Raw genomic sequence first — 16,886 nt, 5'->3', positions numbered from 1 at the left:
AAATGTCTTAATTATACCAGAGATGGATTGTTTACTGGACTTTATTGTGCTGTCTTTCAGGGTAGTCCAGGAGGAGTGGGAAGCCCAGGACATCCTGGAGATGAGGGTGGACCTGTAAGTTTGATTTCCCTGCTTATTTGGGTCCAGCTGAAATACTGATTCCATGAGGGCTTCTGCTGTTATACTGCTTTTCGGATTTGTCAACTGTTAGAAGTTTTTTATTTTCATTATTATTATTATTATTATTATTATTAGTAGTAGTAGTAGTAGTAGTAGTATCATTATTATTTTTATAATATTTTTTCTGTGCCAAGTTTCAGCTTTTGTTTGGTTTCCCTCCACTACATGTGCATTCAGATTTAATCTTCCTAATAATGTTTGTATTTTGTGTCTACATATTTTGCATAACATCTTTGGTCTTTAATGACAGGGAGAGAGAGGTCCTCCTGGTGTGAATGGAACTCAAGGTTTCCAGGGATGTCCCGGACAGAGAGGTGTCAAGGTAAAGGGCTTTAACCTTAACCTTAACCTTAACCTTAATGCTTAAATTGTAGATTCTGTTATCTCTCATCATGCGTAACACTATTTTTTCTTTCATTCAGGGTTCTCGTGGATACTCTGGAGAAAAGGTGAGTATTTTTTTCTCTTTTTAATTATCATTATCAGACAAACACTGTCAGAAAAATGGCTATTACAGTGATTACTCAATCAACCATGCCATGTTGCAGGGTGAATTTGGAGAAATTGGCCTGGATGGCATCAATGGAGAAGAGGTAAGTCTGTCATATTTGCATTTTTCCTTTTGATTATGATTCTGAATCCAAGGTCAAACTGCAAACAGTGATGGCAGCTTGCCTTGGTGACGCAGGGTTAGAGATTCTTGCTTGTGTGTCTTCAGCAATACATCAAATGATAGTCCCACCAGACAAATTTGCTTGTGGTAAAGACATGTGTGGCTGATTTTGGTTTATGTATGAAAGTGGGCTTTAATTGACATCTGCTGTGTTCTGTCAGGGCAAAAGCGGAGTGGCTGGACCCCCGGGAGAGAGAGGAAACCCTGGAAGAAGAGTGAGTGACTGGATACCATTTCAACTTTATATTTTTTCTACACACAATTATCACATATGGTTATTGCTCATGTATGCTTACTCAACTTTCTTTTAGGGACCTAAAGGTGCCAAAGGACAGGCAGGAGACAGAGGAGACATGGGTATCAGAGGAGACCCTGTGAGTACACTGCATGCTAATGATATTACAAAGCTGGTTATGGTGGAATTTTATGTCCAAATGAACAACTTTCCTATATTGGACATGAATGGTTGAACTGGTCTAGGCTCATTATGGAGTAACATTTTACATATAAAATGTAGAGTATGTTTGTGAAGGTATGCATGTATGGTAGTCTGAAGGTTAGAGAAGTGGGCTTGTCATCGGCCGTTAGTATGAATCTCCAGACCGGCTTGGACAGTCTTTGTGAGAGTGTTTTCAGCACTTGAGAGGAGTTAATGAGTTATGCTCTCCTCTCCCTCAACAACCACTGTCCAAATGCCCTTGAGCAAGGCACTCAACAGTGGCCAACAGTATAAAACTGTGGTAGCTCTGGTCAGCTCAAATATGTTAGTATGTGAATGTGTATAACCCTCCCTCCGCTTGCCATTGCTCTCCCAGGCAGTTGCTGTAAATAATGTCGTCTTGGTCAACTTTCCTAGGCAAATAAGGGTTAAGAAGTTATAACTGCCATAAAGGCAATCGACTCTAATTGAGTTTGACAAAGTAATTTCTGTCTACTAGGGTGCAACTGGACAAGATAACAGACAAGCAGGACCTAAAGGAGACCCCGGTGATGTTGGACCAGTGGTAAAGTCCCCCTGCACACATCTTATTGCTATAAATAACATTCCTGTCATTGTATTTTCAACAGTAAACATTTAAACAATTTGACAGTATATGGTTGTTTGTGTTTGCACAAGTTGCTCTTAATAAGATATCTGTTCTGAAATGATAGGGAGAGCCTGGTGAGGATGGAAAGAAGGGAGGCCCTGGTGAACCCGGCAGGAGGGTATGACAACTCCTATCTGTGTGTCTATATTCAGTATCTGTGCCTGTTATACTGAGCTGACATCTCTAAACCAAATACTCACTTATAACTGTGTTTTGATTCTGAACCTATTCCATTTCCTACTCCTTTATTAGGGATCTGATGGCAGAAGAGGCCCACCTGGACAGGCTGTAAGTTTCCCTTTCAGTGATAACAGCCAGCGCTTAATACTTAATACTTAATACTTACATTCCAGAAATTGTAACCCTTTCATGTTCTCTTGTCATTTAGGGAATTGCTGGAAAGCCCGGAGGCGATGGTATGCAGGGAGAGCCTGGTATTGGAGGATCTAGAGTAAGTTCATCTTCATTTTTTATGCAGTATTTGGCAGATTATTCAGGCTGTAAATGCCGTTGCCAAAACATAATTCATTGTCATTGCTTTCATAGGACTTTACTGTTAATACTTCTCTTGGCTGCATTAGTTACATGACCAATTGTTTTGACTGGACCATGGTGGCTGGAATACTTATATGTCCACAAATTTATGTTAATGCTTTACTTATGGATTGGTAGCCCAGCTCTAGTATAACAAATTGCTAGAACATAGATGTCTGGTTTGTCTTTTTCAAGGGTCCACCTGGGCCAAAAAGTGTACCTGGACTCAGAGGAGAAGATGGGAACCCTGGACCCAGGGTGAGTGAACCTGTCAGGACCATTTTATATGTGACACATTTTTTTTTACGGCCATAACATATTTAAATCAAGTCAAGTTGAGTCAAGTATATTAATAAAGCATGTTTAAAACAACCATCATTGACCAAGGTGGTGTATAAATATAAAAACAACAAAGTAATGCAGATAAGGAACACAAAGACGAAAGACTAAAACTTTGAAACAAACTGATGCCAGGTTCACCCAGCACCTTTGTCCTAGACAACAGAGGCTGGTCTTCAAAACATAGGCCCACTGACAAAGGAAATCTCTGGATCTTTTATCCCTCTTTGATTTAAGAAACTCCACTGTTTGCTAATTTAACATGAATGGGTTTGGCTGTAAGATGTACACACACCAGCAATGTGCTGTCAGAAGAACACATGGCCTGGAGGAAAATGGAAAAAATAAATGCCTGCAGTTGTGTCTTCCACACACAGCAACTGTGATGGCACATTGGTGACACACACATTATTTGCCTTCAATCATCTGCACAGTATACCTGTTTATTATAATTTTACTTGTGCTTCTTTTGTGCCTAAAAAGAACTTTCCTAACCTCAGATTTTGTTTTCTAGGGTCCTGGAGGACTCCAAGGACCCCCTGGAGATAATGGCAGAAGAGGAGCTCTTGGTCGCAAGGTACCAAGCGGAACATAATCAGCGTGGCTTACGTTCTTCCATAACAGCCTTGTTTCAGTTATAAACACATTGGCCTAAGCCTTGCACTCTCACATTACTGGACACACATATGCAGTCTACTTGAACAAACATAAAAGTACCCTAAGAAAACATCCAAGGCCAGTTTCACATATACTTCAAATAAAGCATATGAGCTCAATTAAATCTAAGGAAACTGACTTGATAGCCACTAGAAATATTCTATTTTTTTTTATTTATTTAAAACTCTGTGACACTCAGTTTCACACAAATCTTTGACTCTTTCTGTCTCTCTTTTGCCTACTCATTCTCTATCTCTGTCTATCCTATCTTATTAGGGAGAGCCAGGAGATCCAGGACCCAAAGGTGTTATTGGACCCCTTGGCCCCCGTGGAGAGCCTGTAAGAATGAACTCACATCCTCCTCTTACAGTACATCAGAATATAAAAGTTATGGAAAATGAACAAAATAAAAATAGTCTTTTCCATAATCCAAAAAAATCAGACATATGTGATTAATCATATTGGCTTTGAACCATCATGTATTCCTCTATACTATTAATAGATGAATTTATTAGGTAACTGTATTTATAGTGGTTCTTATGAAAAAGAATGCTCTTGGCAGGAGAACCTTTGATCCGCTTCAGGCTGCAGTCTGATAATCTATTCTGTATGTCAGAGTTTGAAGCAAGATTTATGTTGCCATGTCTGAGAATATATGTGGTGTGTTTTTAATCAGGGAAATGGTATTTTGCTGATGATTTCCTTATGCCATATTCTATTCTGAGTCAGTGCCTTCTGATACACTGTATAGCTGCAAAACACTGTTATGCAAGGACATAGGAGGGGGCGGGGGGGTTCTCTGTATTCCTATCCAATACATTTTATGTGAAATTTATATTCCATATTCAATACTCTGCCACACAACCACCAAGAGCATGTGCAGCTGAATTATTATTTTAGGACATTGTTTTATTGATTTTTTTTTTTTTTACCAACCTTTTCTTATAGGGTGAAGATGGTAGAGATGGATTTGGCACCTCAGGGCCCAAAGGAAGGAGGGTAAGTGAAATGTGACCCATAACAAAATATATGATCACCAGTTACCATTGTGCATGCCCTTGTAAGTTTTGTCTTCATGTTAAAGTTAACGCAAAATCAGGTTAAGATGTAAATTTCAAAAAAATGTAATTATAAAATTACAAAATATAATTATCATTTCACCACCAGTTGTTCATTACAAATCTAATTTCTCATTTTACATAAAACCTTGAATACACTCTTATCCCATTCAGGCTTAAATCATTCATAAATCAACAATGATACATCAAGTGTGTATGCATTGTCATTGCAGGGTGATGAAGGCTTCCCAGGATTCCCAGGACCAAAGGTAATGTTTGCAAAAACATTAAGCCTTAAATTGAAATTCCAAGAGTGGCTGCAGTGTTTCACTGTACAGAGAGCTCAAGTTGGCAAGTGGGCCTCTTTCGATGTTGATCATTGGACGTAATCTTGAAACCAGCTCATTCTCTGCATTCATTCTCTGTTCTTGGCTCCTTCATTTCAGGGAGCAGCTGGTGACCCCGGCACCAAGGGCGGGCCAGGACCCAGAGGAAATCGTGGGCAGAGGGTGAGTGTTGAAACACCAGTCAGATTAGGTTTGCCTCTCCTAGTCATAGGGTTACATTCTGTATGGTATCACACAACAAAATTCACTGCCTTTTTCGTATCCAAATCCTGCCTGGTAACACATCCTAACACAAATCTCCCTCAGCAGTGAGTTAAATGAGCGAGCACATTAATGTTTATATACGTTTTTCAGGGCCATCTTTGATTTAAGTGAACCTTTGAAATCAAGCTCTTTTAGAATGATTATATGTTGAATAATTGTAAAAGTTAAACCTCTGGTTAATTCCTTCCAGGGCGTTTCAGGGAATATTGGTACACCCGGACAGAAGGGAGAGGTTGGATACCCTGGGCCTTATGTAAGTAACATTCTTCCATTTGTATGCTGTGTAAATTCCATATAAATTACATAAAGCAACCATACCTAATGCGCTGGGTGTTTATAATTTACAATATACGATCTTGAGTGGGCTGTTTTTGCCTTCTCTATGGCACATAGTATATTCTGTACAAGTATTGCTCAGTTGTTTAAATGATTTCACACAAATAAATACAAGAGCTTCATCATCCATGGGTCTTTGTCCAGCCATGTCCAGCTGTTAACACAAGTGTTTCTGTTCCCATAGGGTCAGAAAGGACCGAGAGGACCAGGCGTTGTGGTATGTACTCCATTTATCAAACTCTGAAAAATTGCATTGGATGAAGACAGCAAAACTAATGTCTGGTATCTTACCTGTTTCACACATCTGTTTCCAATTGCCTCTTTGTCCCCAGCAATGTGACCTGGTCAAGAAGATCAGAGATAACTGTCGTAAGTATAATGTGAAAGCTATCAACAATGCAATACTACCATATTTTTTATCCATAAGTAAAGAGAATGTCTAATCACTTTTTGTTTCCTTTTCTTTACCAGCTTGCTGTTATGGTAAGTAAATTAAAAACTGTGACAGTTTTCAGCAGAATAAAACTATGCACATTAGTATTTAGCACTAGACCTTAGTAAAATAATTATTTGAAATGCTTCTCAAAGTTTGTTTTAGTCAACCTGAAGTGCCAGGTCGGTGGAGTTTGCCTTTTAGTTCAATTCTGTTTTTATGTAGGCAAGTTATCCTTCACAGAACATTTTTATGGTAGCTTTCAGACAACATTCTCTGACTGGATGAATTTGGCATGGTGCTAAATATCAATGTATGTGACAAACTCCAGTCATCTGGCGCTTTAAGCAGGGTAAAACAATCGCTGAAAAAACAAGAAAAAGTATTTGCAAATACTATTTGACCCAGGTCTGTTTAGCACTAATACATACTATACAGAGTTCACAATCCTCCATGTGTGCACCACTAGGTCAGGTGGAATGCCCTCTCTACCCCACTGAGCTGGCCTTTGCCCTGGATGCCTCTGAAGGCGTTGGCCGCCCTGTTTTTAACAACATGCGTGACACAGTCCTCCGCCTTATCAACGACATCACCATCGCTGAGAGTAACTGCCCAAGAGGAGCGCGCGTTGCTTTGACCCTGTACAACAATGAGGTGACCACCGAGGTCCGCTTTGCTGACGCGCTGAAGAAACGCGCCCTGGTGCAGCGCATTGAGGGATTGCAGACCCTGCAGACCCGCAAGCAGCGCAGTTTGGAGGCAGTCATGAACTTTGTGGCCCAGAACACCTTCAAGAGGGTGCGCAGTGGCTTCCTCATGAGGAAGGTGGCCATCTTTTTCGTCAATGGAGGAGTGAAGGAAACACAGCCTATTAGTGCTGCAGCCCTCCGCCTCTATGATGCTGGAATCGCCTCTGTGTTCTTGGTCAACCGTGAAGACAGAGCGCTCGCTAGAGCACTGCAGGTAAAAAAAATACTCAACAGGGTAGATTACTGGCAGCAGGTTCATATAACAATATGTATTTACAGCATCTTTCTTGACTTTGACAATATTACAATGTACACTGTATTTTCAACATTTCATTGCCTCCTCTTTATACATCAGATCAACAACACAGCACTGGCCCAGGTCATTGTCCTGCCCAGTCCTGGAAGTGCACAGTACAACTCAGTCATCCAAAAGGTTAAGAACTGCCATGTGTGCCTGGGTAAGAGCTTTACTTAAGTGCACTAAAAATGACATCGTACTAATGCTGCATATAGTTTTTTTACCTTGTGTGACCAAAACTGTACTACAATACATCCCAGGAGTATAACAGCTCATTGACTCGAGAAACACTGAACAATCATAATACTTCCATTGTTACCTAATTGGAAACACATTGCCTCCTTGTAGCAGTGAAAGTTGCATGCAAACCGAAAGCAGCTTTGCAAACAAATCCAGTTAGATGTAATATAAATCATAGCAAGACAAAATGTCAAATTCTGTATTTTCCTCCTTAGACTTCTGCTCTCCGGACCAAATGTGCGACTACGTGCCCCCATCAGCCAACAGAGACAGGAGGTCTTTCACCACTGATGTGGACATCGACATGGCCTTCGTCATGGACAGCTCTGAGTCCACCTACCCCACCTTCTTCACTGAGATTAAACGCTACATTGCGCACATTGTGGAGCAGCTACATGTGTCTTCCATTCCCGCATTGTCCATGCACCATGCCAGAGTGGCCGTGGTCCAGCAAGCACCCTATGAGTTCCTCCGCAACAACAGCGGCTCTCCTATCCGCGTGGATATCGGCCTGACCGAGCACCGCTCAGCTCAAGATATCGTCAACTTCCTCCTGGAGAAGACGCCGCAGCTAGAGGGCGGTCGGGCGCTGGCGGCAGCCATCGAGCAGACAGTGGAGCAGGTGTTCGAGAGGTCGCCGCACCAGCGTGACCGGAAGGTACTGATGCTGTTTGTGACAGGAGGTGTGGAAGAAGAGGAGGAGCAGCTGTTGCGTGTGGCCACTGAGGTCAAGTGCAAGGGCTACTTCCTGGTCATCATGGGTGTGGGTGGGAAACTGAGTGCCGGAGACGCCCGTGTCTTGTCACGCATGGCCAGCGAGCCGTCGGATGTCTTCTTCAAGAGGCTGGACAGCATCTCACACTTTTATGACAAACACATCCAGAGCTTTGGCCAACTGTTGCCAAAGTATATCAGCAGTAAGTTTAACATACATCTGTCAGTGTGCTTTTAAAAATGCCTTTTATGCGCATGTATTTACCATTGTGGGCAATTTTTACTTTATGCCATTATGACCATCAGTTTGTCCATGTCCCTGTGAGTGAAAAAGTTGTTCTAAATTACTTGTGTTTTTCAGTTGAAAATGCTTTCTACATGTCCCCTGAAGTCGCCAAAAACTGCAAGTGGTTCCAGAGTGATCAGCCATTCAAAAACCCCTTTAAGTCATCACACGTCCAGGAGTAAGCGTTTTGATTATTTTTACCCCGTGTCATCAATCCCTGTAAATACTGATGTTGCAATTCACTAATTATTTGTATATTCATAGGAAACATCAAAAACACCAGGAAAATAACCAAGCGGTCCATCAAAGAAAGCACAAAGGTAAGATCATAAGCTTACTAAATTTAACTTTCATACACTATCACAGAAGCAAATGTCAATTTCAAGTGTTTCACTTGGCTACATTTCCATTTTCTTCAGTGTGACTGATGCATAGTCAACCTTGAATAGTAGCTGCCCCAGAAATCAGCAATCAGCACCACTGTTCACATTTCACTTGTTGTTATTGTGTAAATACAAAAAGGCAAATGAAAAATAATATTATCTTAGTCACCTATACTGTACACTCACCGAGCACTTTATTAGGAACACCTTACTAATACTGGGTAGGTATCAGCTTTCAGCTCAGTGTCAACCGGCTACCAAAGTGCCATCTGCCTCAAGGTTGGAAGTGTTGCATTCTGAGATGCTTTTCTGCTCACCACAGTTGTAAATAGGTTATGTGAGTTACTGTCGCCTTTCTGTCAGCTCAACCAGTCTGGCCATTCTCCTCTGACCTCTCTCATCAACAAGGCGTTTCCATCCGCAGAACTGCCGCTTACTGGATGTTTTTGTATGTAAACTCTAGAGACTGTTGCGCGTGAAAATCCCAGAAGATCAGCAGTTTCAGAAATACTCAAACGAGATCACTTTTTTCCCCCATTCTGATGTTTGATGTGAACATTAACTGAAGCTGCTGACCTGTATCTGCATGATCTTATGCATTGCACTGCTGCCACATGATTGGCTGATTGGATATTTGCATGAATAAGCAGGTGTACAGGTGTTCCTAATAAAGTGCTCGGTGAGTGTACAGTATGTATCGTGTGTTTTTTGGACGTGAGGGTGACGGATAGCCAATATCGGTGCTTCATTGTTCATGAACTCATATTAGTGCTGCAAAGAAAATGTTCAACTAAAGCAGCATATTACTTGCAGTCATTTTCGGAACATAAAAATATTCACAAGAAGATAAGGACCAGGCAGGATGCTTTTGTCTTGTCTGACCTGCACTTGTTTTCTGTGCACTTTCTGTGCTTTTATCTTGTCTATTTGTGTGCTGTCTTGCGTCAACACCACTATCTTACCCCCTCAGAAACAGATGAGCTACACGCCACTAACATCACCTCCAGCAGCTTGAAATTGCGTTGGTCCAGCCCAGATCCCAAGGTCTTGGTCTACTTCGAGGTGGTGGTGACTCGGTTGCGTGACCATGCCCTGGTGCTGAAAACCAACGTGTCAGGGACGGAGCTCGCTGTCTACAACCTGGAGAGCGCCCAGTCATATCACGCTGTGGTCACGGCCCACTCTGCCCAAGGTCACATTGTCTCCACCCACAAGGGCATTATCACTACCAGTAAGTCCATGAACGCACCTGTACAATTAGTTTGTATGCTTAATTTTTTTATCCCATGTGATCCTGCTCTTAAGGCTAAAAACCTTTGTTCTCAAGTCAAAAAATTAAATAACAGCAGTATTAGTATTTTGGATAGTGATATATTACCTCTTCACTAGACTAGCTATTCTCGTCTCTATTGTGAAAATATGACTTTATTGTTTGTGTCAATTATAGGCTAGCATCACTCAAGATCCCCTTGAGGGGGTGAGAGGGTTGTTCTGTGAAACGCTGAAAGTCTTCAATATTTCTCTTCATCAATCTGCACCAAAACAAATCCCTGTGCATTTAATGTTCTTGGCAATTAAAATCACTCTGATTCTGACAAATACCATAATCTCATATTGAACTATAACATTATTGTACCAGCTCCATGACTGCTTGTTCCACTTTGACAGAAGCAGCAGTGCACAAGCCAGCCAGCCAAGCCACTGGTATTGCAAACACCACACCCCTGGACAAACCAGAGACTGGTGAGTGACTCAGACTGTGTGCGTGTGTGTGTGTGTGTGTGTGTGTGTGTGTGTGTGTGTATGTGTATGTGTATGTGTGCACATGTGTATGTATACAGTTTGTGTGCATGTGATGCTTTTGCCTGCTTTTATCTGTATTCCATGATTTTGAATCGGCATAACCTGTTAACTTGATTAACATTTTTTCATTACCTGATAGAAGGCAAAATACACATGTATGTAAAATAATGCTTATATACATTGGTTGCTGTTATTTGGACATTGAGAAAAAAATGTGTTATCAATTAATTTGGACATCTTTATCATTTATTACTTCTCTACTATTTCAGGTATGTAATTAAAAATTGCATTACTTTGTGCTGCTCATAGCATCCCATTCAGTTTGAGTCACTGAAGTCTGAAGTGATATCTCATCAGTGTAGTCTTAGCTTTGTGTGTTGTTTGCTGGGAAATATTTCCCATATTCTTTACAAATTAACTGCAGTATCATAAGTATAGCTGTATGTTTTTTGTATCCTCTGATCCCTGACCTCATCAGAATATGACCTTAAAATTAATGGAACCCTGTCCTAAATCATAATAATAAAAAAGCACTGCAAAGGGAAATGGACAATGGGTGAAGTAAAATGAACACCCCAAAAAGGGTTAAATACGTTTTTTCTTTGAACTTTTGTGCAGCAGGCAATTCGATTTTCTCTCCACATTTTCCTGGTGCTTTTTCTGCTAATGATCTCAATAGAGTTGTGTTTGGCTGGTTTTCATAGGCAGTATATATGTTACCCAAATAAAACCTGATAATATGGTTCAACTGCACAGCTCAAAGAACAGAAAGAACACTTTGCAGTAATGCAGCCATATTTCAACTTAACTACTACACAAATGTGTTCTTAATCAACTCACTAGTGCTTGCCAAGAATACAGGGCATTAGGGGAAACTTGCTCAACCGACTCGTCAGGCTCATGGAGTCTCTTATCAGAACTACCGTTATTGCTCCTGTAGCTTTTTTACCAAGAGATTAAAACTTTTCTTTAAAGTGTTGTGACAAGCAAAACAGCTAAGCTTGCAATATCTGTGTGTCACTTTGGAAAAAAAAAATCTCTTGCTTTGCTGGAAAGTAAATCCATTAATGCAGATTTATAGCTCACACGTTGGCCTTTGGAGTGAAGCCTTACTGCTGCTTCTCCCTTATAGTAAAAACATAAGGTGCAGCATAACAAAGACATGAGAACATCTCCTTCACTGGCAGTACAGTTTCTCAATCTGCTCTGCTCTCATTCAACTGTGATTTTAAGAATAGCATTGATTAGTGATGTCTTCATTCAAGAAAAGTGAGTGCTGCATATTGCTACCTCAAAGCGAACAAGAACATGTTTTTACTAGCACTAGGCAATTTAGACCGGACTGTTCCACAAGGGAATTGAAAGACCATGTGGTTGGATGGTCTTGAGGGCTGTGAATGTAGCCAGGACTGCGATGGATTTCATGAGCTTTCTCAGAATTAGCTGTGAGGTATTTCTGGGGTTTGACTCTGAGGGATTATCCATAGACAGTGGTTTTGCAGCATAATCCAGAGACCACACAGCCATTGCAGATCCTAGATGACTAAAATGAACTAACACTAACCAGTAACTGTAGTAATAACTAACGTTTACAACTACAATTCACCTGTAGCAAGCTGTACTTTACTTCTTTCTTTCCACTGACTACTACTAGCGTCCAAATGCTAATAATGCAAGTAGCCTGAACCGTCTTTAGAATGTTATGCCATGTTGAATGCCATTTTCTTTGCACTGTTTTAGTGAACTATATTAGCACTGAGAGTTGTTTGAGCCCCCTAGACCCTTTTAGTCATTATGGGCAACTTTTTAACAGCACACAAAAACTATGCTTCATGTAGTTGTAAATGTAATCTTCATACAAACTAATCCTCTCTCTCTCTGTCTGTCTTCCATTGCTGCTGTTGTTTTTTTGCATGTTCTAGTTAACGAATTTGCAGACCCATGCTCACTTGACTATGACCCTGGAATGCCGTGCAAAGACTATCAGGCTAAGTGGTTCTTTGACAGAAAGAACGAGATCTGTACCCAGTTCTGGTATGGAGGTTGTGGAGGCAATGACAATAGGTTCGAGACCGAGGCCCTCTGCTTGAAACACTGCATGAGGTCAGGTAAGTGGTTGTCGCTGCCAGGCCCTCTGAGGAAATGTGCCACTGCCTGGTGTGATGGTGCAATCTGATGCAGCATATTATGAGCTTGAACCCCAGATATATAGCTGCAATGACGTTAAGGTGTTGCATAAGCTGTTTTAATAAGTGTTGTTACCAGTAGAATGGATAATCCATCATGGAAGGTAAAGGGATTTCACTGATACTGTCTTTTACATGATTAAGGCCCATCGTATGTACAGATAGATTTAGGGGAAAGTAAAAGCTTCATAAAACCACATTGTGTCATATTACTGATCTTAAATTAATCCGGAAATGAATCCAGGTAATGATTACCGTCACTACATACTGTATATCTGCTGTCTATAGAAATGTGGATTACAGCTGCATACAGAAGAGTGCAAGGGACTCTGCATCTCTGAAAAGTAGGATCAGAAAAATAATCTGTCAGTGATGAAGATTTGTGACAGAGCATAAAGACAGACCACAGACTCGAGCGTAGTGACGTGCAAGTGGTGTGTAGAAAAAAAATTGAGCATCTGAGTGGATACATGTGTCCGTTTATGTCCATGTTCCACTTGACGTCCTGTTGAAAATCTATCTGATAGGTTCTCACTAGCTGATGAAAGTCTGCTCCTTGAAGTGGAAAAACAATATGTTTTAATGTTTCCACAGTGCCAGAGCCACAGCAGAAAGTGCAGCAGGTTGAACAGGTTGAGATCCTCCCAGCTCCCGGTGAGTACTGAACTGCTGATGGAATAATCTGCCTTGAGATTTATTTGCTTTTGTAGGCCTATTATGTTACTGTGCCTTCCCTTCCAACTACCTCTGTTGAACAAATGACTGACTTTGACCTGTGTGCATATGTATGTAATGCAAATGCCAGCCAACATGAAAGAAGAAAGCACTTCCTCCTTCCTCTAGTTTTTAAACAGGCGAGTCTACCTCCTCAAACATGATCTGAATCAGACCTCTCACCCAGATCTTAGGGATATATCTGGACATTAAATCACCAATGTTGCAAGTTATATCACTGTTGCATAATTCAATTTCCTCAAACTGTGCTTACTTTGCAAAACAAAAAGTCCTTTGTATTCAACCACAAAGCCCCACCTCCTCACCCCCCTTCAAATACTCCAAAAGACTGACGGAACAACTCAAAAGCCAAGCATGGAAAATGAGAAAGTTATACTTTTGTCATTCCCAGGAGCAGGCCAAGTCATAAGCATGGAGAAAATGAATGGAAAGCCTTGTTCACTGGTTCATTGTTTTTTGGCAGCAGTCTCCATACAAACCAAGTTCAATTTGTCAGTACGTTGTCAGTGTTGGAGTAAATTGGCAGCAGGTAGTTTATACAATATATACTCTAAACCAAATGTGCCATTTCTTATGAAGATAGAAGAATAAAAGTCTGCTGTGGTTGGAAGTGCTTTCGTTCTTTTCTTGAAACTTTTATATGCGTTATACCGATCTCCATTCCATAGAACAACTTCAGTGACAAGTCATTGGCAAAATACCATGTGACCTTTCGACTACTAGTCATTATGCATACTAGTAATGACACATTTACTTTTGATTGCACCATTCAGCGAGGCTCGTATTTAATGTCTATTTTAATTTAGTTTATTTTGTATCAGTACAATGAACACTGTTATATGTGCTCTTCTACTTTAACTAATTGTCATTCTTTGTCACCTCCCTTACAGCGGCCTCTACAGCAGTAGACATCTGCCAGCTTCCCAAAGAGGAGGGCACTTGTGCCAAATTTGTCCTCAAGTGGCACTACGACGCCCTCAGCAAGAGCTGCACGCGTTTCTGGTATGGAGGCTGTGGCGGGAACCAGAATCGCTTTGAGACACATGAGGAGTGTCAGAAGGCCTGTGGAAAACCAGGTAAATGTCTTCTTCTTAATAATCTCCCAGCTTCAGTCATCAGCTATTGTCAATGTACAAGTAACTGCGAAGAAGAGGGATAGAAAATATTTTGAAAGCAGCGCTGCAGGGTGGCATTCCTGGCATAATGGGTCCATGTAAAATGGTACTTTTTACAAGTGCGTTGCTTAAAGTAAAACAAGGGGAATGAAGTAGAATTAAAACCTCAGTTGGGTGCAAGAACTCACACAAACACCTTATGGGTCAGAAAAGTCAGAATCCCATTCATTGTCTATGGAGCAGTGTCAGATTTTACATTCCAGTGTGACATCACAAATTCAAGGGTGTTTTCTCCAGTTTCTAGCTTTAGGAAAGGGTTGCGCACGTTAACAAGTATTGACTTAATTGTCCTGGGGCACATGAATAACATATGTGAATTCTTAAAATGGGTGGCATTCCCCTTTAAGATCCAATAACTACACAACCATTCGTAGTGATCATTTTAATAGAGTGATGTATTTCTATCCCGATGGAGGTCGGCTCATAAGTGGTCACTGTCATTCTTGAATATGATTTAAACCGTGTCACATCGCCATTTCAGTCACTAGAAACCACCAAATGATTGAATGTCTTAGAGCAGAATAGTAGAGTTCCAGCCCGTTGCACAGGAGCATTAATGCTGCTCTGTGGCTTGTAGTGGCACAACTGCCTAACACTTTATTCTGGTGTTAACTTTATCTTGGGAGCAGGTAAACAAACCCATTAGAACTTGAGCTGCCAAGCAAAGTTATCAACAAAAAGTAACCCCTTTACCACCTCTGTTGCACATGAGCAATCATATGTGCCATACAGATGTGTACACTGTATCTCTTAGCCTAATTTCTGAAGAGCATGTAGTAAAAGAGTCACTTCAATTAACAGTTATACTTTGTTACATACAGTATTAGTTTACAGTAGTTAACAAGAAGATAACAGTGTAAGATATCACAGAAGAGAGCACTATGAAAATAATTACTAAATCATATGCACAGAGGCTAATAAGCTAATGATGATTTTCTTTGTCTTTTATCACCAGCACCTGTCAAACGAGGAGTCGTTGCTGCAATAAGAACATAGGAGGACACTGACAAAATGGCCAGCTTATACCTCTGTTTAGGGGATTCTGAAGAAAACCAACCAAAATGGCCATAGGGATGCAATACCAAAGCAATGGTGGCTGCACTGGATTCCACAAAAAAGGATTTCATCCCCAAAATTCTTGAAGTAGTCTTTTTCACAAGAAGATGGAAAGCAACACAATTTGCTGCATGATTTGTTTTAACGTACTGGTGCTACATAGTTTTTGTTTTTTGCAGATGGAGTTGTGGAGTACATTCAGTTTTGTAAAGTAAAATTTTCTGGAACAACGACATCATATGATATATCATATTTTTTAAATGCAGTTTTATAATTAATCAAAAAATATATATGAATATCTTGGACAAAGATTAGCAATACATCAGTATTTGCAGGAATGGCATTATTCAATGCAGTAACCTTTTTTTTTTACATTCCACATTTCACATAGCAACAATGGCTGTCATTATTCATTTATATTGATTGCAAACTCACTTGATCCCCGTGGAATCTTTCCTTCACTATGCTAAAGACTCCTACAGTTACAGAATCCACTGCAATGTTTACACAAGTCTAGTATGGCAGTGTGTGTATTTAAATGACAGTGACCAATTGCTTGGATGCAAAAAAATTAATGTAACGTAAATGCACTTCTGGAACCACTGCCTCAAACACACAAGTTCCAGTTTTTGAAAAATGGAATGTACTTGTCAAGCTGTTTTTTTTTTTGTTTCATTATGTTTTACTGAAATTTGTGTTCATCTGGGTACAGGGGAAATAAAATGAATTAGACTTTATAATAAACTTGAGCAACTGATTCTTTTCTTTCTTGTTTTGAATCACGTGCTGTGCACCAAAAGAGTTTCTGAAACAGAGTTACAGAGTCTCAAAAACACAAAATGCACTTGATATCCTTTCAAAGGTGGAGTTCAAAGTGGAACTGAAGATTGCACAAAACCAGAAGCTAACAATAATATCCTCTCTGTGTTCAATTATTTTTTATTGTTATTTTCTTACCTTTTTTTAAGTGTCCAGACATAGAAACAAACCAATAAAAAACACAAACCAAGCAACAAGGGTACAAAAACAAGAAACACCAAAAATAAAATACATATATATACGTATATACATATATAGACACATACCCGCATATACTGTACAGTATTTATCAATACACAGGATGTGATGTTAATGTCCCTTGTGCCATAATCCAAGGTAAGCATTCATATAGAAGCCCAATTCAGAGAAGAATGAGAATCACAGAATGATACACTACCATACCAATAAGTACCACAGAAAACATCATGCTACACCGTCATAAATCTAAAGCACCATAAGACAGGCAGCAACATTCACCAGCTCCCTCTCTAGTTACAGGGTGAGTGAGTGTAGGCAAATCATTGGGGTTATCA

At 40.3% G+C, this 16,886-nt stretch overlaps 1 protein-coding gene across 3 annotated transcripts in view; it reads left to right on the top strand.

Annotated features, from left to right (window-relative positions):
* The window catches only part of col6a3 (collagen, type VI, alpha 3), a 115,947-nt gene extending 99,664 nt beyond the window's left edge, over positions 1–16,283 (top strand). For 2 of the 3 annotated variants that reach the window (XM_071918296.2, XM_071918294.2), the window contains 31 exons: positions 61–114; positions 431–502; positions 603–629; positions 729–773; positions 1,015–1,068; positions 1,165–1,227; positions 1,792–1,857; positions 2,006–2,059; positions 2,194–2,229; positions 2,330–2,392; positions 2,671–2,733; positions 3,329–3,391; positions 3,748–3,810; positions 4,420–4,470; positions 4,763–4,798; positions 4,976–5,038; positions 5,331–5,393; positions 5,661–5,693; positions 5,809–5,845; positions 5,948–5,959; positions 6,379–6,872; positions 7,014–7,116; positions 7,412–8,113; positions 8,272–8,374; positions 8,461–8,516; positions 9,550–9,810; positions 10,248–10,322; positions 12,305–12,490; positions 13,163–13,222; positions 14,194–14,379; positions 15,434–16,283. In XM_071918296.2, coding sequence (XP_071774397.1) covers positions 61–114; positions 431–502; positions 603–629; positions 729–773; positions 1,015–1,068; positions 1,165–1,227; positions 1,792–1,857; positions 2,006–2,059; positions 2,194–2,229; positions 2,330–2,392; positions 2,671–2,733; positions 3,329–3,391; positions 3,748–3,810; positions 4,420–4,470; positions 4,763–4,798; positions 4,976–5,038; positions 5,331–5,393; positions 5,661–5,693; positions 5,809–5,845; positions 5,948–5,959; positions 6,379–6,872; positions 7,014–7,116; positions 7,412–8,113; positions 8,272–8,374; positions 8,461–8,516; positions 9,550–9,810; positions 10,248–10,322; positions 12,305–12,490; positions 13,163–13,222; positions 14,194–14,379; positions 15,434–15,474 — 3,285 coding nt within the window. In that variant the 3' untranslated portion in view covers positions 15,475–16,283. The remainder of the gene's footprint in view (positions 1–60; positions 115–430; positions 503–602; positions 630–728; positions 774–1,014; positions 1,069–1,164; positions 1,228–1,791; positions 1,858–2,005; positions 2,060–2,193; positions 2,230–2,329; positions 2,393–2,670; positions 2,734–3,328; positions 3,392–3,747; positions 3,811–4,419; positions 4,471–4,762; positions 4,799–4,975; positions 5,039–5,330; positions 5,394–5,660; positions 5,694–5,808; positions 5,846–5,947; positions 5,960–6,378; positions 6,873–7,013; positions 7,117–7,411; positions 8,114–8,271; positions 8,375–8,460; positions 8,517–9,549; positions 9,811–10,247; positions 10,323–12,304; positions 12,491–13,162; positions 13,223–14,193; positions 14,380–15,433) is intronic. The other variant, XM_071918295.2, reaches the window with a different exon arrangement.
* Positions 16,284–16,886: the final 603 nt, after the last annotated feature.

This window comes from Centroberyx gerrardi, chromosome 10 (genome assembly GCF_048128805.1).
Source record: "Centroberyx gerrardi isolate f3 chromosome 10, fCenGer3.hap1.cur.20231027, whole genome shotgun sequence".
Classification (NCBI taxonomy): Eukaryota; Metazoa; Chordata; class Actinopteri; order Beryciformes; family Berycidae; genus Centroberyx; species Centroberyx gerrardi.
This window is presented reverse-complemented; position numbering and strand designations above follow the sequence as displayed.